Here is a 17,380-nt window from a genome sequence, read left to right on the forward strand (position 1 = left end):
TGAGATAAATGACGAAGCAAAGTGGCTGGTGCTTTGATTCCTGGAAAGAGGTTACTTAAAGCCATGAGATGAGCATTCAAAAGAAACTAAATGTAAGTAAAGTCAGATTATTCTGTGCCATTAGATAATGAAACCATGAGTCAAGAGCTGTCTCCCTCGTACTACACCACAATTTGTAAAGACAGAAATCTGGTGATGGGATCAGTGGCAACAGAAGGGTTACAATTCTTTGATACCAGAATATAACACATTATCATAGAATTAAACATGTAGGTCTCATTGAAAGTATAATTGGCTTTATTCTTAAGCCCCTTATTTTTAATATTTTATCAATTGTATACTATTATTTTAAGAACATTCTGCATCAGTTGTAAAGATTTTTTTGAGCAATGTTTAAAAGTCTAGGTAGTATTATTTTTCTAAGTAGAGAAATGTGTGGTCTGAAGTTGCTATTCTTTTTCAATCTTAGCCCCCAGGTTAGAGGCAGTCTAAGAGTAACCTTGATAGGAACAGAGGCTGTTCTTAGTAGGTTAGCCTCCATTCAGTAAACTTAGGGGAGCCAATCATGGACACCATTGTCAAGTGCCTTGCCATCTCTCTTAAGACTGCCATTGACTTGGCATTTTACCTTCGGTGGCTCCTTTTTTCAAGTGTTGGCAAAACTGGTAGGTTCTCAAGTTCTCCTGGCTGTGAAAGGGGTGTGAAACCACCCTGGGGATAATGATCAGCAATAATAAAAATTACTAGGTTTCTCAAACTAGATAGTGGAAAAGAAAAGCAAGGAGAACTTAGCTGTCAGAACGTATTTCCATGGGCGACAGCCTTTTAATTTTTCATTCAATCTTTTAAAAATATTACTTGATACTAGATACAGACTCTGCCTAATACAGGCATAGTCTAGATGGTCCCCTTAAGATTAGTACAACACAAGAATAAAGGAGACATCTGATCTTCTGAATCAGTATACACTGAGCCATAGCAAATGAAAATAAGGTATTATTCCAGTGTTTGACTAAACCTCCTTCCCCATCAACAGTACTTGTATGAAAATTCCTTATTTATATTTTTGTCTACCATTAGCACAGATTATGGGTAAATAGTTCTGGTTGTCGAGAAGCTTAAGTACATAATTTTTTGCTGTATTTAGGTGAACTTTCTACACGAAACCTTTTGTTTGACAGATGATTTACCATCTTTCTACCGTGGAGATTGACAGTGAGGGCATGAGGGCCCACTTGGAAGTCCCGTGTGCTTGAATTGTTATGACTGGTATCTAGTCCTTGTGACTGATGCCATCTGGCTTTCAGATCAATCTCCAGAGAGCAACTGTCATTCCCAGGGCTGGTGAAGGAACTGAATATATTCATTTGTGAAGACTCATGTAAGCCTTTTCAACATTGCCATTCCTGACTAGTAACTCTATAGAAATGCAATCTGCTGGTTGTCAGTGGAACATCATATGGAGTGCAAGAGTCCACATCTGCCTCAAATCATTTGAAGTACCATGAGTTGAATGGCCTTCCCTTCCTTTGTGGAAATTGTCTTTCAAAATTATGCCTCGGGAGAGGCAGAGGCTATTTTAATGAGGTCTGTCCCACAAAAGAATGAATGTGCATGTCTGTGTAAAGAGTAGAATAACATTCCATCAGGAGTTGGGCATAACCCAGGCATTCTTTGTACATGTTTTTAGAACTCTGATGAGTTGCAGATCTAGCTCTCCTTGCTTTTTACATCCACCCATACTACTCCCTTTCCATAAACTTTATTCTACATAATGCACCAAACGTATGTTAGTTGCACTTCTCCCTCTACACCTCCTAAGCATAGTAAATTTTTGGAGTGAAGGAAAAAGTAAGCCCTTTCCATTGCTAATTTATCTGAAGATAGATTATATTCTGAATAGCAAGAGAGTCCCATTACCAGTTGCATTTCTGTTGTTCTTTGCTGGAGTTTGCCCTTCATTCGGGGGTATCTGCTGCGTAATAAAATAAGCTGTTCCCAGGAAATAAGACACCAGTCCACTGTGTCTAGAGCTATTTGAGAAAAAAAATATTTTTTTTCCTTCTTTATTGCCTTAGCTATTGTGTAACATAATAAGACCAACAGTTCTGACATTTGATCTGCTATGAAGATTATATGTTGAGTCTAAAAGGAGAGTTCTCCCTCATCCTTAACTCAGAAGTGGGGAGCTACAAAACTAGAATTGTGAATTCATATTTCTGTATAAGCCATTGTTGGTTGTGCATTGAAGAGTAATCAACAGATGGCAGAAGTGGAGTTGTCCTACATATCAGTATTTTGTAAAACCCACTCAATTCATCACTATGAGGAGAAAAAGTTTTAATTCCTTGATGCATGCTGGCTGTGAACATTTTATTCTTTACTGTCCTAATGACTGGTGGAATCCAACTCAAGCATCAAGCTTTTAGAACCTATTTTTCACACCATCTCAGTTTTATTTCTAGGCTACTTTGTAGGACTCACAAAACTCACTAATTAGGATGCTTAATTTGTAAAATTGGTCTGGGTTTTGTTTTGTTTTTGGTTTGAGACTGGGTACCCAGTCATTTTTTTACCCTTCTCTGATTGTGCTGACATTCCGTTTTACATGCATCCTGTACCTTAAGTGATCTGTACTAGTAACTGCAAAAATTGTTGATGCAGTGGCACTTAGTAACCAGGGCAGTGTTCAACTGCTCATTACCTTAGATGAAGCCCCCCAAAACTCAATTTCTTTCAGAAATTTAAAACAATGAATGATTCTTTTTCTGGAAGCACCATCTAGTGGTCAAAGCTCAAAGCATTATTTAGTAAGTATAGAAAACTGTTATTAACATAGTTTAAATGCTAATTTCAAGAATTTGAGAGGCTTTAGAAGTGACATTTACATGTTAGTCAAAACATCCTGATGTCAAATAGAAGGGTAGAGGTTTAAGATGAGTTAGAAGTTGAACCTCTTTCAAAATTCTTGGCTATGTGGCACTGTACAACTCTCTTAACCCTCAATTTGATAATGTAAACCAGAGATGCTTCTCTCAGGATGATTGTGAGAAAGTATGGCACAGTGTCTTCCCTTTTCAGTTATAGAATGTACAAACTACCTTAGAAAGAAGATAAGGTACCCGTCATGTTGGCTGAGCATCATTAGCTTAATAACATTTTCTGCTCAAGGGAAGAAAACACCATGCTGCTTTGGGCAGTAATGTTCAAGCACAACCTGCCTTCTTGCTTCAGGAAGAGTTAACTGGGAAGCTTGACAATCCAGGTATGTGAGGAGTATAGACAACACAAAAGTGGTTGGCTCTAACACAGAGAAGAAATAGTACTTCTTGGGTGGGCAGACACTGATCTCTCAATTCCCTCAACAGTGGGAAGCTGAGGCAACTGAGTCAAGAGCTTTCTTCAGAGACAAAGGCAGTGTCAGGAATATTTCTCACAAGTGTGTTACATTTGCTTTCTTTGGTGTTTGGAAGCACTCATTCCCAGCTCTCCTTCTCCCTTCACACTAAGACAATCATCCATCTATAGGGGAAACATTCACTTCTCCACAGGTAACTAACTTCATATTATTCTTTAATAGTCTCTTATAGTTTCATCTTCAAGAACTACAGCATGTTCTTCCCCTCTTCTGTGGGAGTATTAGAGAAGAACTACTTTATGCCCATCAAGTTTCCTAGCCTTTCCAGAGGCTTCATGGAATGGTCTTATAACCACCAGGAGGCACCAAACAATTATGATACATAGTTCCCAAATCTTGGCTGTCATGCCAAGATACCAACTTGGGACAGATTACGTTTTGGATAAAACAGGAATAGTTAGAATATTCTTAATGAAAAGTTAGTTCACTGCTATTTCTCAAGCCAGAGTTTTCAAAGAGACCATAGAAAGTGGGCTGAGTTCTCTAGACTTACCAGGGAACACATATTGAAAGGGTACACGGGTCAGGTCTCAAGTATTATAACTTGAACTATGGGTTAAATGAACTTTGAGGCATGAAAACTAGAAGTCCAACCACCCACTTGATTCAGTGTCCCATGGAAATAATACTGTTTCCAAACTGATTTACCACATTTTGGGGAGGGTTGGGGGAGAGACAGGGTCTTGCTACATTTGTCCAGGCTGGGTCCCAAATTCCTGGGCATGAATAATCCTCTTACCTCAGTCTCCCAAGTAGCAGGAGTTACTGGTATGTAGCACTGTGCTTTATATATTTATTTTTGGTGGGGTGGAGTACTGGAGATTGAATCCAGGGGCATTGTACCACTGGGCTACATCCCCAGCACCACTTTTAAGACAGGGACTCTTAAGTTGCTGAGGCTGGCCTCAAACTTTGTATTCTCATCTCCAGAGTAGCTGGATTTACACCGCACCCAACTACTATCCATTTTTAATACTAGAAAAACTCAAGATCAAATGATCAAAATCCTGTTGCCCTCTAATTTTGCTCAACTTGAAGCTCTAGGACTAAAAATTAATTATTCTAAATCTGGATTTAATTTTACTCCCGGCTTTCTACATAACAAAACTATGTCATCTGTTATGGGGGTGGGGGGAACTAAGTGCCATTTGTTTTGTAGATACTGTGAATATACAGTTATGGAATTTTAAAAAATATGTATCTGAGGCCAATTCCTGCTATCTTCAATAACAATTTCTTTATCATCTTCCCTCATTCCCTGAACTTAGACATAAGCAAAATATTCCCCTTCAAGGTTATAAAATTTCAACCTTGCTCTGCTATACCTGAACAAAATCAGTGGGCTAAAAATGTTTCCTAGATGCAGATCTGGGCCTTCCCCTACACAGTCCCATTAGTATAAAAATTTACTGTTTGGAAGATCCACAGCCCATCAGTGACAAAACACCATAAAGGGAAAATTCTCATGTCTAAAACCTGCATCCTTGTCACATTCATATCCCTTTTTTTTTTTTCATGTTTTATTTTTAGTAAACATATCTTAATATTTTCTATTGTTTTCCTTTGTTCAAATAGCAGTGCCTAAGTACCCAGGAAACTGTCCCTTCATAAGGGGGGGGGGGGGACTTCAGACACAAAGATTAAGGACAACTTTTTATTGCTTCCAGAGGCTTTTTATCATCAGTACATGGTTCTGGCTGTAATACTTTCTTCAGACTGTGAAGGGAGCTCAGGATCCAGAAGTTAAGAAAAACATAGGTATATTGGGGTGGGGGAGAGGAGAATAACTTTTATCAAGAAAGTCCTAATAGCTTAACATAAAAGTAGGGTACTAAATTCAGTTATTACATATTACAAGACTCAAATCATTAGAGCTGCCCCAATATCTAGACAGTCTCTCCTACTGATTATCAGTGAGTGAAAACAAATCAGTTACCAAAAAAATCTAATTATAGGTTACATACATGTTTCTTTGGTAAGCACCGGGATATATTAACTTTATCACAAATTCTTTTATACAACTGTCAAAAATGCTTTCAACAAATCTGTCTTAATTACATGCCATTTCAAGCTTCACTTTAAACAAAAATGAAGTTACTTTGTTTTTAAACTCTAAAAATTGAAATAAGATCAAAAAATCATGTGGTAACATGAGAACTTTTTCCTACTACCACCTGATTCATATGGGATAATTCCAAAGTACCCTTTTCAGATTAACTGGAGTTGAATCATGAATTGTACATGGCTGCCATACTAAATTAAACTGGTTAAAAAAAAAAATTCAGGGTTACCTATTCAGTGAAGTCAGAAGATAGAGATGAACATAAAATTTGTTAAATATTCAGTGGAGAAGCAAGCAAAAGCAATACAATTTAAATCAGGATGACAGGAACACAGTTGCTAGAGTTTTAGAACTTTTTCGGAACATTAAGGGTGTAATTTTTGACATGGGGCAAACTACATTTTAGCAGAGAAAAGTGAAACTGGTATACTACAAAGAAGTTTTTTTTTTTTTTTTAACTTTTAAAAAATATTTTGGATCTTTTGTGTTTATAGGCCTTTAAAAAATTTAATTAGCTGCACAAGTAAATGAAATTAAAGAAAAAAAAGAAACTTTTTCCTGGCTCACTTCAAACCAGCTGGATAAGATACACAGCCCTCTACAGACTTTCCTGGTTTTGCATATTCTGATTCCCAGAACAGTCAACCTTAGTTTGCACTGAAAGCTAACTACATGACAGAAACAGGTTGCAAAGGTGGACAAGGGGAAGCATGTCCCTCTTGCCTTGATAAATCAGTGCCACACACAGAACCCACATTTTCAGAAGCACTATCTTCATTATAGAGCCGTTTGATTCCATCATAGAAATCATCCACTTCCATTTCCTCTACTTTGCGCTTAGCAGAGGTATGCTTGCACCCACTGACAGCTGGAAGATGGTAGAAGGCTGCTGTACCTCTGACTGGCACTTCTGGCTTGCTGTTGTCCTTGGAGAAATCTGGGTCTGAGACAGAGGAGGGATGTAATCTGAATGCTCCTTTGTCACAGGTCACCAGGGTGTGCTTGAGGGGACGGTAGACATAAACGGAATTTAGAGGCAGGGAAGACTGCAGAGTAGAGAGGTGATGTGCCACAAGCTCCCGACAGTGGATCAAGTGGGAGCTATCCATCTGGACCAAGGAGGGGGAAAAACAACATTGATCATTAATTAAAATAGGCTATTGAATCTTTGCTGGCCACTTTTCCTTGCTGCATCCTCTTGTTCCTTCAGCTTTCTCTTCTTTTCCCACATCTACTTCAAACTTATAAATGCCTATGGCCTACCCACCCCATCTTAAATTGTGTCCATATCTAATGTAAATATTTCGGGAATTTAAATTCTCTTTTGTTTTTTTTGGGTACCAGGGATTGAACTCAGGGGCACTCGACCAATGAACCACATCCCCAGCCCTATTTTGTATTTTATTAGAGACAGGTTCCGAGTTGCTTAGCACCTCGCCATTGCTGAAGCTGGCTTTGAACTCGTGATTCTCCTGTCTCGGCCTCCTGAGCCGCTGGGATAACAAGTGTGACCCACCACACCTGGCTACTGGAACTTGAATTCTATATCTGCAATTATATGCTGAACATTTACCTGGGATCAAAAATCTATTCTCTTTTGTTCACTGCTATATAAGCAATGTCTTTTTGTCTGTTTGTTTACTTATCACATCCCTGCCCACCCCACCCCCAGTCTATTATTTTTGTCTACCCTTCACCTTACCCTTTTTGGCCTTTTCTAATGTTTTCCCATGAAGATCAAAGTAGAAGATAAATACAAAAGTCATTAAGAATTTAAGAAGAAGCCAGAGGCAAGGGGGAAAATAATTGGGTGGGGAAGCTTATCTAAGAATTAAAACAATTTCAGTACCTTGCTTTAAAACTTTAGACACATTTTTATAGAAGACAGTAAAACTTAAAAATACTAGGCAATATCTTTGTTAATCTTTCTATTTGATTTGGGAATTTTGCTTATTCCTTTTTATCCTTCAGAATAGTTCAAGTATCAGTCCTTTTTTGAAGTCACACTTGATTCCAACCCTCTGAATCCCCCAATTTATGGTCCTCTGCTTCTATATCAAAGTATCATCATACTTTCCATATTGTATTAGAATAATCTGTTTGATCACTTAGCTTTTCCATTATAGACTAAAAGATCTCAAATTATAAGCACTGTATCACATCACTAAGTTTCTAGTAGAATGCCTGTACAAGTAAGACCTCTAAAAATCTTAACTGGGTAAAAAGTCTTACTTTACCTGTAATTATAGCACTGTCTAAATAACATACAACATCATATATATCTAGCTTATTCAAATTTCTCTAGTAGTACCCCAATGCCTACCAGAAATATCAAATAAGGAAAAGGAATTTGGCTTATTATCCATAATCAGCCCAAACCTCATTTTCCAGCCCTATTTCCTAACATATCCCAAATTTATGCTCTACATTCCTACCAAAAGGCCTGGTCTATTTACATACAATTTTCTCCCTTTCTTTCTTTATCCTGGCTTATCCTGTTTCTACCTGTGAAACTGCATTACCCATTGCCTCTAGCCTAACTAAACCCTATTACCTTCAGGAAGCTTCTTTTGAACATTTATCAGGGATCACTTAGTGTTGTGCACTCTGTAGGTATTTTGGACCTTTCTTAATAAGTGTTATTCATTCCTATATAACCTGCAGCATTTAGTATATGAGTGTCTCCAATTCTTTATAGTGAAATCAAAGGAAAATAAAACATTCTATAAGAACATATTTGGTCACAAAAATTAATTTTATCTCTAAATATATTCATTATATGTTAACCAGGAAAGGATGACAGTCTCGTGTTAGTCATCATGTAATACAGACATAAAATTACCTCAAACTGTCAGAAATAAAACATGAAAATGGCATTTGAAGATCTACTGTTTTGTTCACTGATATTTTGTCCCTACTTTGAAGAGCACTTGATAACACACCACTGGTAAGATATTAGCTAGTATTAGGAATTTATTTCCTTAAATAAAATAATACTTAAGATAGTCCCCCAACATCAAGCTTACTATTGTAGGCTGGGTCATATGTAGAACCTAGAGATGTAGAATAAGCTAGCCTATGGTGAAATGCTGGGAAAAAAGCACTGGGGCTTCTGCCAATATTTTGAGCAGCTTATAAAAGAGAAGTACTAGAGATAAAAGAAATTGGATAGTGGGGAAAAAAGACTATGGTGTAGAAATTATTTCTAAAATGTTCCAAGTTTAACAAACTTGTTCTTTAGCAACTAAATTTCTGTTGCAACTCAGAAAAGCAAAATTATAAAAATATTAAAGCTTTGATCACTGGGCATAATACTATGGAAGAATCCTGAAAAATGATACATATATGTAGAAAGACTAAGTCACCATAATCTTTCTGTGTAGGGGAAAAAAAAGAAATATGGAATTGTTTTAGAAGTGAAGACTGGCAGAAAATAATAGCTAGAATGTCAGTAAAAGGAGACATAGTTCAGTTGGAAGAGTACTTGCCTTGCATGCACAAGGCCCCGGGTTCAATTCCCAGCAGAACCCCCCCCCCCCAATCAAACTAATACTATCTGAATGCGCTCTATCTTCCACCCAAGTCTCAAGGCAGTCCTCTGTCCAAAAGAACACATCAAATTAAACCTCTCATCTAGTAACAATCTAACCTTTTTCTAAAGAAAAAAATCCTTATTGAGATCCAGTGGCAAAACCAAATGTACATAATACTGAAATTTCCACAACTCTAGATACTAGACAAGTCCTCTAATGGATCTGTTAAAAACATTTAAAATGAACATTTTCTAATTACTTGGTGCCAGTAGAACCATTATTAATTTTAATGACTGTCTCCCCAAATCTTAATATGATGTATCCTCTGCCAGAAAAACAAAACTAATTTAGTTTAACAAGGAGATAGGTTAAGAAGCACTAAAACAGATTTCAGATATGTTACTGATGAGAAACAGAAGTACAACAGTATGACAAAGGGATAGGCCCAAATAGATTTGGGTTTGGTGGGCAGAAAGCAGCACTGAAAATACATGCTGGAAGTGTGACCTTAGGCACCTTTAGGAATAACGAGAAGACTCTGGTGGGGAGGGTCAGCCTTTTCAATTCTCTACTTTAGTTTTAAACTAGAAAACTGACGAACTTCTTCACTAGAAATTAGGGAGATCACCACACTAATCTAGGTAGAGTTAACACCCTGAGATTATATAAGAGTGGGCCACATTAGTCACAGGGAGAACGTGAGCACAGCCATTAAACAGAGCAAGAAGAGAAGGGTTAAAAAAGGTTGAGCTGTCCCAGAGTAGAGAACAAGAGGCAGTACAAAATTTTGGCTTGGGAGGGGGAAAGGCCAGGAGGGAGAAGTTTTGCCTTTCAAACCAGAGAACACTCACCATACCTTGTCCCAAATGCAGAGAGGGCAGACCTAGTGATTGTGGCCTCTTCACAGCACAAAAATGTCTACAAATGGACCCTCCCCCTCAAACCAAGATGCTGGGAATCATGTCAGAAGTAATACTGGCACTGGGCTGGGGGCTTGTCTACTATATGCAAGATCCTGAGTTTGATCCCTAGCACTGCCAAAATAAATAATAATAATATTATTATTTTTATTATTATTACAGGCATGATCTCAGTTTGATGCAAAAATATGCTATATTAGACCAGGCCTTGTCAAGGGTCAATTACAAAGATACTATACCTGATGTTCCAACCTGAACAAAGGTGAACTTAGCCAGATAGAACTGCTACACAAAATTCCAAAGTCTCTACCAAGTTTTGTGAGCTTACTTGTATTGGTTTATTATCTACCCCATTGCAGCTTGAATACTACATGTAGCGGAAACCTTTATTTCTTTTAAAATCATTGTTTTCCCAATGTGTAGATCATAGATTTCTCAATAAATGTTTGTAGAATATAATTGCTAATATACTCATATAATGTATATGAGAAAGAATGGAACAGTAGTGTTCAAAGTATGTCCAAACAGATTATAGAAAGGAAAACATTCTGATCAGTAAGGACTCTGCCCCCAATAGGTCTCTGCCCTGAATGCTTATTACAAAGGCCACTTTTCTACTCTATTCTGGGATTGTATGTATAAATTTTGTTATAAGGAGAAAGGCAAAGAAAAGGTTCCACTTCTAAAAGAAACTCTGAAAACCACTGGACTAAATTCTTTAAGAGTGGTGTGGTATGGAAAAAACACTGGTTTTTAAGTCTTCTTCACTAGTTAAGTTCTATGTGACTCTAACAAAGTCCAAAGTTCCCTAGAGTTGTAAAATAAAGGAGTTGATCTAAGAAGATCCTGTCAAACGTCAAGTTTATAATACTCATTCAGCTAAGAAGAAAAGAAATTTCAGTAAACACTTTCTTCTTTTAGCCCCTCCCAAAATATACAAAAGGGAATCAGCGGATTCCCCAGGGTTCTTCAATAGAGAATAAGTTCACAAAGCTACAGAATTTACTCTGCTATTTACAACATTCTTATTTATGCTTCAAAATCTGCTTTTTCTTTATGACAATAACACTTTACATAGCAACTTTTTTCTGAACTACCTTGGGAATAGACAAATAGGCCAATTCAGGAAGCATTTAAAGATAGGTCACGTTCCAATAAAAAAAAATAAGGTAATATAGGAGGTTTTCTATTAATGCCTATTCCCCAACTTCACAGTCCAATGTTGATGATTAATATTCAACTTTACTTTCCAACACCTGATGCAAGCAAAGTCAATTTTCTGGTTCATGCTATTCACTTGTATGGTAGTTTATGACAGTTTCTAAAACTCCTCACTAAATAGCAACTACCTCTTAGGATTTATTTTCATTACCCATTTAATTCAATGGAAAGAAATACTCAAGTTATTTCAATCTAAGATATGGTATTTATTAGAACAATGTATCTCCTTTATAAAAGGAAAACAGCCTGTTATACTACATAAGTAGTACAACAGGCTAATATATTGGTCTCATCATCTTTTTTATGAAAAGACTCAGTTCTTCTCTGCTCACAAACTACGATCCAAAATTCTCAGAAGGTAAGGTTTTAGCACTGAGATACTTCTTCAGTGTCTCCTAATTTCAGAGTGCTCATCATTAAACATCATCAATAATATCCTACCGAACAGCAAATTCAAGTATTATTTTTCTTTTATGTTTTTAAGCTCAGAATTTGTCTTCTAAATAAAATCAATATAACAAGAAAATGTACAGCTAAATGAGAATAAATAGACATAAAAAGTGAAAGGGAGTTCTTCAGTCTTTTATTTTAAGGGTAGGAGTATGGTTTGCAACAGATCTAAACTTGATGAATTCTACTTAGTGATATAATGAACCAATAAGGATTCCCTCCAAGTAACTGATAATATATAGCACTGTTACTAACTTGACATTTGAATGAGAACTTTCTCCACTAAATCTTGAAATTTTGCTTAGATGGTTGCTGATTTATCAACCTACTAACAAACTAAATACAACCAAAGTTACTTTATATAAAACTAAAGGGGAATATATTGAGAATCTTCAGTTTTCAAAATTCTTAGATATTAAGTAACCTAGAAGGGTTGAAAATAATAATTAAAAAAATGAAAATTTTGTAAAAGAAAAAGACACCTACCCCACAAGTTTAAAGTGTATAACACTTTCTTCTTTTCTACTCTAAAGAATAGTTTACCTTTACAGATTAGAAATGTCTTATGTACCCCAATAAAATAAAAACAAAATGAATTCTATTTAATCAGACTGGCCTACCTGTGCTTTCTGAAGCAGTTCAATTGTAAGAGGAAGCCAATCAGGAATCAGTTTCTCCATTTCCAAACTAACCATGGCCAGAGCAAGCATGGATCCTTTGAATTGCAGAAGTTGGTTACAGGCCATACAGTGAAGTAGTTGTTTGGTAAGGACCGCCAAATGTTGAGATGGGCTCAATTTGGGCAAACTGAAAAGTATCTGAGGCCTAGTTGACAAGGCAATGGCATGGAACTGAAAATAAAAAGAACATTATTATTTTAATTTTATTTAAATGTGCAGAAAATTATGTATAAAAATTGATGTAATCTCCTCAGGTATTACTCAAGTTCTAAATTTGCAACTTTAGCTTCAGAGATTTGACATATATCATACTTCTAACTTTTCCTTAGCTAATTTCAAATAGTTTTCCTAAAAATCAGTACAAAAAAAAAAAGAGTGGGTAATCTCTTTCAAATTACAGAAAAATTTTGGGTATAATTTATATATTACATACATATTGAAATATGAAACTGAAAGACTAGGTATAGTTACAATGTGAAGAAAATCCAATGGTGTGGCTGTGTGAAGATCCCAATTCAATTTATCCAGAATAATTCTCTCCATTCTCAAAATTTCAGATGAGGAACACCCACAGAAACTGTCTCTTGCCAATACCTTTAGTACTGGAATTTTCTATCCAAAGAAAAGGGGAACAGGAAGAAGACAGAAATAAATTCACGTTAAATTTTTGTCTTGGCAAACAAAAGGCAAGTTAATAAGAGAAAAAAGAGAAACAACTAATCTTGAAAGGATTTATTACCTCATCCTCTTCAACAGTCTTGGCAGCTAGGAAAAAACAGCTGATTGCAATACAACTCAAGTATTTTGGGTGGGCCTAAAATTTTGAAAAAGGGAAAAAAAAGCACCTTTAGTAGTTTTTTAAAGAGTTTAAAGTTTGAAAACTAAATATGCTGACTAAATATGCTGAGACAAGTACACACAATTCTATAGAATTCAATTAATTCAATTTCTATCCCTTTCTAGCTCAGAGCTAACTTAACATCACAACCTTAGGCATGAGCTATTCTATGGAAATAAAATTATTCCACTATTGAAAAGTTTAGTCAGTTAGCTTATAAAGTCAATCTCTACCCAGCAAAAAGCTTCATTTTACAAGAATTTAATAATGTCCCCCAAATTTAAAAATATTTGTGTATGCATACATACTTTAAAAGTTAGATAGCCAAAGAGAATAAAACTAACAAAGTATTAATAAGATAATATACAAGGTATTATGGAAATTAAAGAAAAAAATATAAAAGACCATAGTAAGTAGCACATTCCAAATGCTTTAAAAAACTATGATGCTAGATAAGTAGAAATTTTCTAATTCCTTGCACATATGCACGCACGCACACACACACAAACACACACATACCTACTTCATAAGAAAGAAAAGGCCCTAAAAAGACATACAAGATTAGTGGTAAAAAAAAAAAAAAAAAAATCTTTCTTGGGTTTAACACAAAATGACTTGAATTTGCCTGTTTTCCTATGTATAATAAAATAGGCTCATGTTCAAGGTGTCTGCCAATGCAGCACCAAAATGCTATTTTTATTAATTCAAACAATTTAGCCGTATTAAATTCAAAGATGTACAAGTTAAATAACATACAAACAGTATGACCTGTTTAAACACTTATTTTAAACTGATATAAACATACCAATGTTTATATTATGCTTCCGCATAAGTGGTGCACAGCCTACAGATCTTTCAATCCTTTGTTCACAAGAGAAATAAAACATGGTTCAATACTATAAACATTTGAAAATAATTATTAATCAGAGCTTTACAGTTAAAAAGTCCTGTCCAAAAATAATATCTTGTCTATCAGGTTTTCCTTTTAAAGTTGAGAAACTAGTCTCAGAGGTTAAGGGACATGACACTGGTAATCTAGAAAGTAAATTTAATTTTGTTGCTAGGACAGTTTTCTATGGGTTCTTATTTCTCCATGTATATAATACATAAAACCCTCATCTCTGAAATAAACTGAATTCTTTACAAAGAAAAGAACCTAACAACTCTAGGCAAACACTACTACTTCTAAAACAAGGGTACCAATAAAAAATTTATTAATAAAAAGAATCCCAATTTTTTAAGGAAACATTTTCATTTTATTTTTATGTGGTGCTGAGGATAGAACTCAGTGCCTCATGCATGCTAGGCAAGGGCTCTACCACTAAGGGTCCCAAGCCCCCAATAATGTTTTTTAAAAAACATTAGTTCTCAGGCTGATTACATATATTACAATCCATCTATACAGTTTATTTTGAGCCCAGGGCCTTGAGTACACTAGACAAATACACCACTACTGAACCCCATCCCCAATCCAGACTTCGTTGTTGTTGTTCTTTTTAGATATGCTGGCAGTAGTTTTTTATTATCTGCAGTGCTGGGGATTAAACCCAGGGCTTCATATGTGCTAACAGGCAAGCATTCTACCACTGAATTAAATCCCTAGCCTCTCCTTATTTTTAAGGGTTTCACAGTGATTTCTGCTGCTAGGATTGAGGCTCCCTTCACTACTGCAGCCCTTTTATGGTTTTTGTCTAAGTGTCTTTAATTTAAGCTACATTTTAGACTATTTCAATATAGATTAACCATACATAACCATCTGTAAATAAGGTTATTTGATGTTAACATGATTAAACCTAATAAGAAATATTTAAAAATAGGATTATATTTGGCAAAATTATTTCTAGAATTTCCAAAAATGTGTTTAAAATCTTCAGTAAACCTAAGAATTTTTTATGGTAGAAGTCGTAAGTTCATTACCAATTTTGAAAAATATGCAACCCAAGAAAGAATGCTAACTTTGAAAACTCAACTTTCTATGGAATTACCTGTGAAAGAAAGGTTAGCTATAGTAAAGGGAAAGGGAAGAGGGTAAAGACAGAAGACAGAGATAAATAACAGCATTCTAGCCGGGCGCGGTGGCACACACCTGTAATCCCAGCAACTTGGAAGGCTGAGACAGGAGAATCATTTGAGTTCAAAGCCAGCCTCAGCAAAGGTGAGGCGCTAAGCAACTCAGTGAAACCTGTCTCTAAATAAAATACAAAATAGGGCTGGGATGTGGCTCAGTAGTTGAGTGCCCCTACATTCAATCCCTGGTACCAAAAAATAAATAAAACCCACACTCACATATACACACAACAAAGTCATTTTATGACCTCTTTACATCCCCAAGTATGTTTCTGGAAAGTATTTACATATTGTCCAGGAAAATCACAGACTATGCATATTTAATAAATAAGAATGACAGAGAAAAATGTGCAAAAAACTTATTACACTTTTTTAAGTCTGATTAAACTGTCCACCTCTAGTACACCAACATGTTAGAAGGTGGCTAGACACTCTGCCAATGCTATATGGTTTGTACTAAATAAAGAGATCAAAATTTCAGCAACTTGGGAGGCTGAGACAGGAGGATCCCAAGTTCAAAGTCTCAGAAATTTAGCAAGGCCTTAAGCAATTTGGTGAAACTCTGTCTCAAAATAAAAAGGGTTGAGGATATAGCTCATTAGCGAAGACCCCTGGGATCAATCCACAAAAACAACAAAATTTCATAGGGTAAATATGAGTTATGAGTATTTGTAGCAAAAAGAGTACAATTAGACACACAAAATTTTAAAAACAATAGAAGACATATCTTGACATGAGTACATAACATCATTATCCAAGAAAGTTCTTCATTTATACTTTATACCATGTATACCAATAACCTGTGGTTTAATATCTAAACTCTCAAGGAAAAGTTATGTGTAAATATTAATTATTATTAAATATTAAAATTTTTACCTTTACAGTAGCTAAAAATCTGTCCAAAAGACTGCTAGCAAGAGCAAATGTTTCTGGGTAAAGGTTGAATTGGTACTTGAGTTTGGCCAGCCACTGAATTACTTCATCTCTCTGGGATGGGGAAACATTCTATAAGGGAATAATTAAAAAATAAATAAAATTAAAAGACAACAAAGTGTTAGTTACCATAAGAATATAATTTAGAATTGTTTCTCATAAAAACTTCTGTTTTTATTACAGAAATTACATTTGTACAACAAAAATGTCTTTTAAGATTACTAAAAATCAGACTTGAGATAGGTGAAGATAAAACTTTGTGTACTGGTTATTGCATTAATATCAATACCAATATACTTTTACTCTTTATTAAAATCTTTACTATATCACTTCAACAGGTATCTACATTAATTAATGTTCAGGGAATATATGATTTTAAAATTTAAACAAACTAATATCAATTGATAGTGATTTTATAATTAAATTTTCCCAATTCTTGAGAGTAAGAATGAATTTCTAAGGCAGTAAATAGCTATTAACTTATGTTAGGAAGCATAAATGGACTCTGATAACAGAATGATAGCACATTATAAAATAAATCAGTAGTAATAAATGTTAGGACAACAAATAAATTCCAGTTAAAGATGATGGGAAAACAATGAAATAGAAGTTGACCTGAACTGAATTATTACTGGTAAAGACTGCCATAAACACAAACATTTGGCTTTTGTTTTAACATCCCTACGTTTTTTGTTGTTTTTTTTTTTTTTTTTAACTCCCGAGGCTTAATTTTTAGAGGGTAACACATTCTAAAGCAACAGTGATTTAGATACTTACTCTTTTGAGTTTCAGTCATTACTAAACAACAACTAGTAATAATCTAAAGCTAAATGAAACGTCCTTATGAGTACCACTCCTACAAAAGTTAAACACAACAGAGTATGTGGAAAAGACTATTCTCAGTAAGAGTGAGTTCCAGACAAGTGGAGATAATACAAGCATTGCAGTCTTTATCACTGTTTCATTTCATCAAAATCTTTTAAAAAATATATTATTTATCTCATTCCTTGATCCTTTAGTTGTCAACTTTATGAAATTTATTCCTTTATAATACAAAGATGCATTAATAGCCATTAAACACTATATATCTAACAATGTATCTCCTCAAAAAGGAATTTTAGCTGTGACTTCTGATTTTTCTTGGCTTTCTCTAGTGTTATGGGGGAACATATGGCTTGCTGCTCATTATAATTTCTGCCAATGCATCTGCTAGTTTCTGTTCTAATTTTATTCCAACTCCTCCTCCTTGACTTCCTGT

At 35.2% G+C, this 17,380-nt stretch overlaps 2 protein-coding genes across 7 annotated transcripts in view; one reads left to right on the forward strand and one right to left on the reverse strand.

The window, feature by feature from the left end:
- Septin11 (septin 11) overlaps positions 1–17,380 on the forward strand; it is a 140,367-nt gene that overhangs the window by 91,672 nt on the left and 31,315 nt on the right. For 2 of the 4 annotated variants that reach the window (XM_058584258.1, XM_058584270.1), the window contains exon 10: positions 1–5,730. The exons of 1 other annotated variant lie outside the window; for it this stretch is intronic. In XM_058584258.1, the coding sequence (XP_058440241.1) occupies positions 1–37 (37 nt within the window). In that variant the 3' untranslated portion in view covers positions 38–5,730. Of the gene's footprint in view, positions 5,731–17,380 lie in introns of those variants that run through there. One more of the 4 variants, XR_009228292.1, reaches the window with a different exon arrangement.
- The window catches only part of Ccni (cyclin I), a 26,331-nt gene continuing 14,009 nt past the window's right edge, over positions 5,059–17,380 (reverse strand). For 2 of the 3 annotated variants that reach the window (XM_046459123.2, XM_046459108.2), the window contains 5 exons: positions 16,066–16,194; positions 13,024–13,098; positions 12,756–12,896; positions 12,225–12,455; positions 5,059–6,589 (listed from right to left, as the gene is read on the reverse strand). In XM_046459123.2, coding sequence (XP_046315079.1) covers positions 6,149–6,589; positions 12,225–12,455; positions 12,756–12,896; positions 13,024–13,098; positions 16,066–16,194 — 1,017 coding nt within the window. In that variant the 3' untranslated portion in view covers positions 5,059–6,148. The remainder of the gene's footprint in view (positions 6,590–12,224; positions 12,456–12,755; positions 12,897–13,023; positions 13,099–16,065; positions 16,195–17,380) is intronic. The other variant, XM_046459116.2, reaches the window with a different exon arrangement.

Source organism: Marmota monax, unplaced genomic scaffold (assembly GCF_021218885.2).
Source record: "Marmota monax isolate L192 unplaced genomic scaffold, Marmota_monax_Labrador192_F-V1.1 WCK01_AAM20220418_F8-fsc00112, whole genome shotgun sequence".
Taxonomy (NCBI): Eukaryota; Metazoa; Chordata; class Mammalia; order Rodentia; family Sciuridae; genus Marmota; species Marmota monax.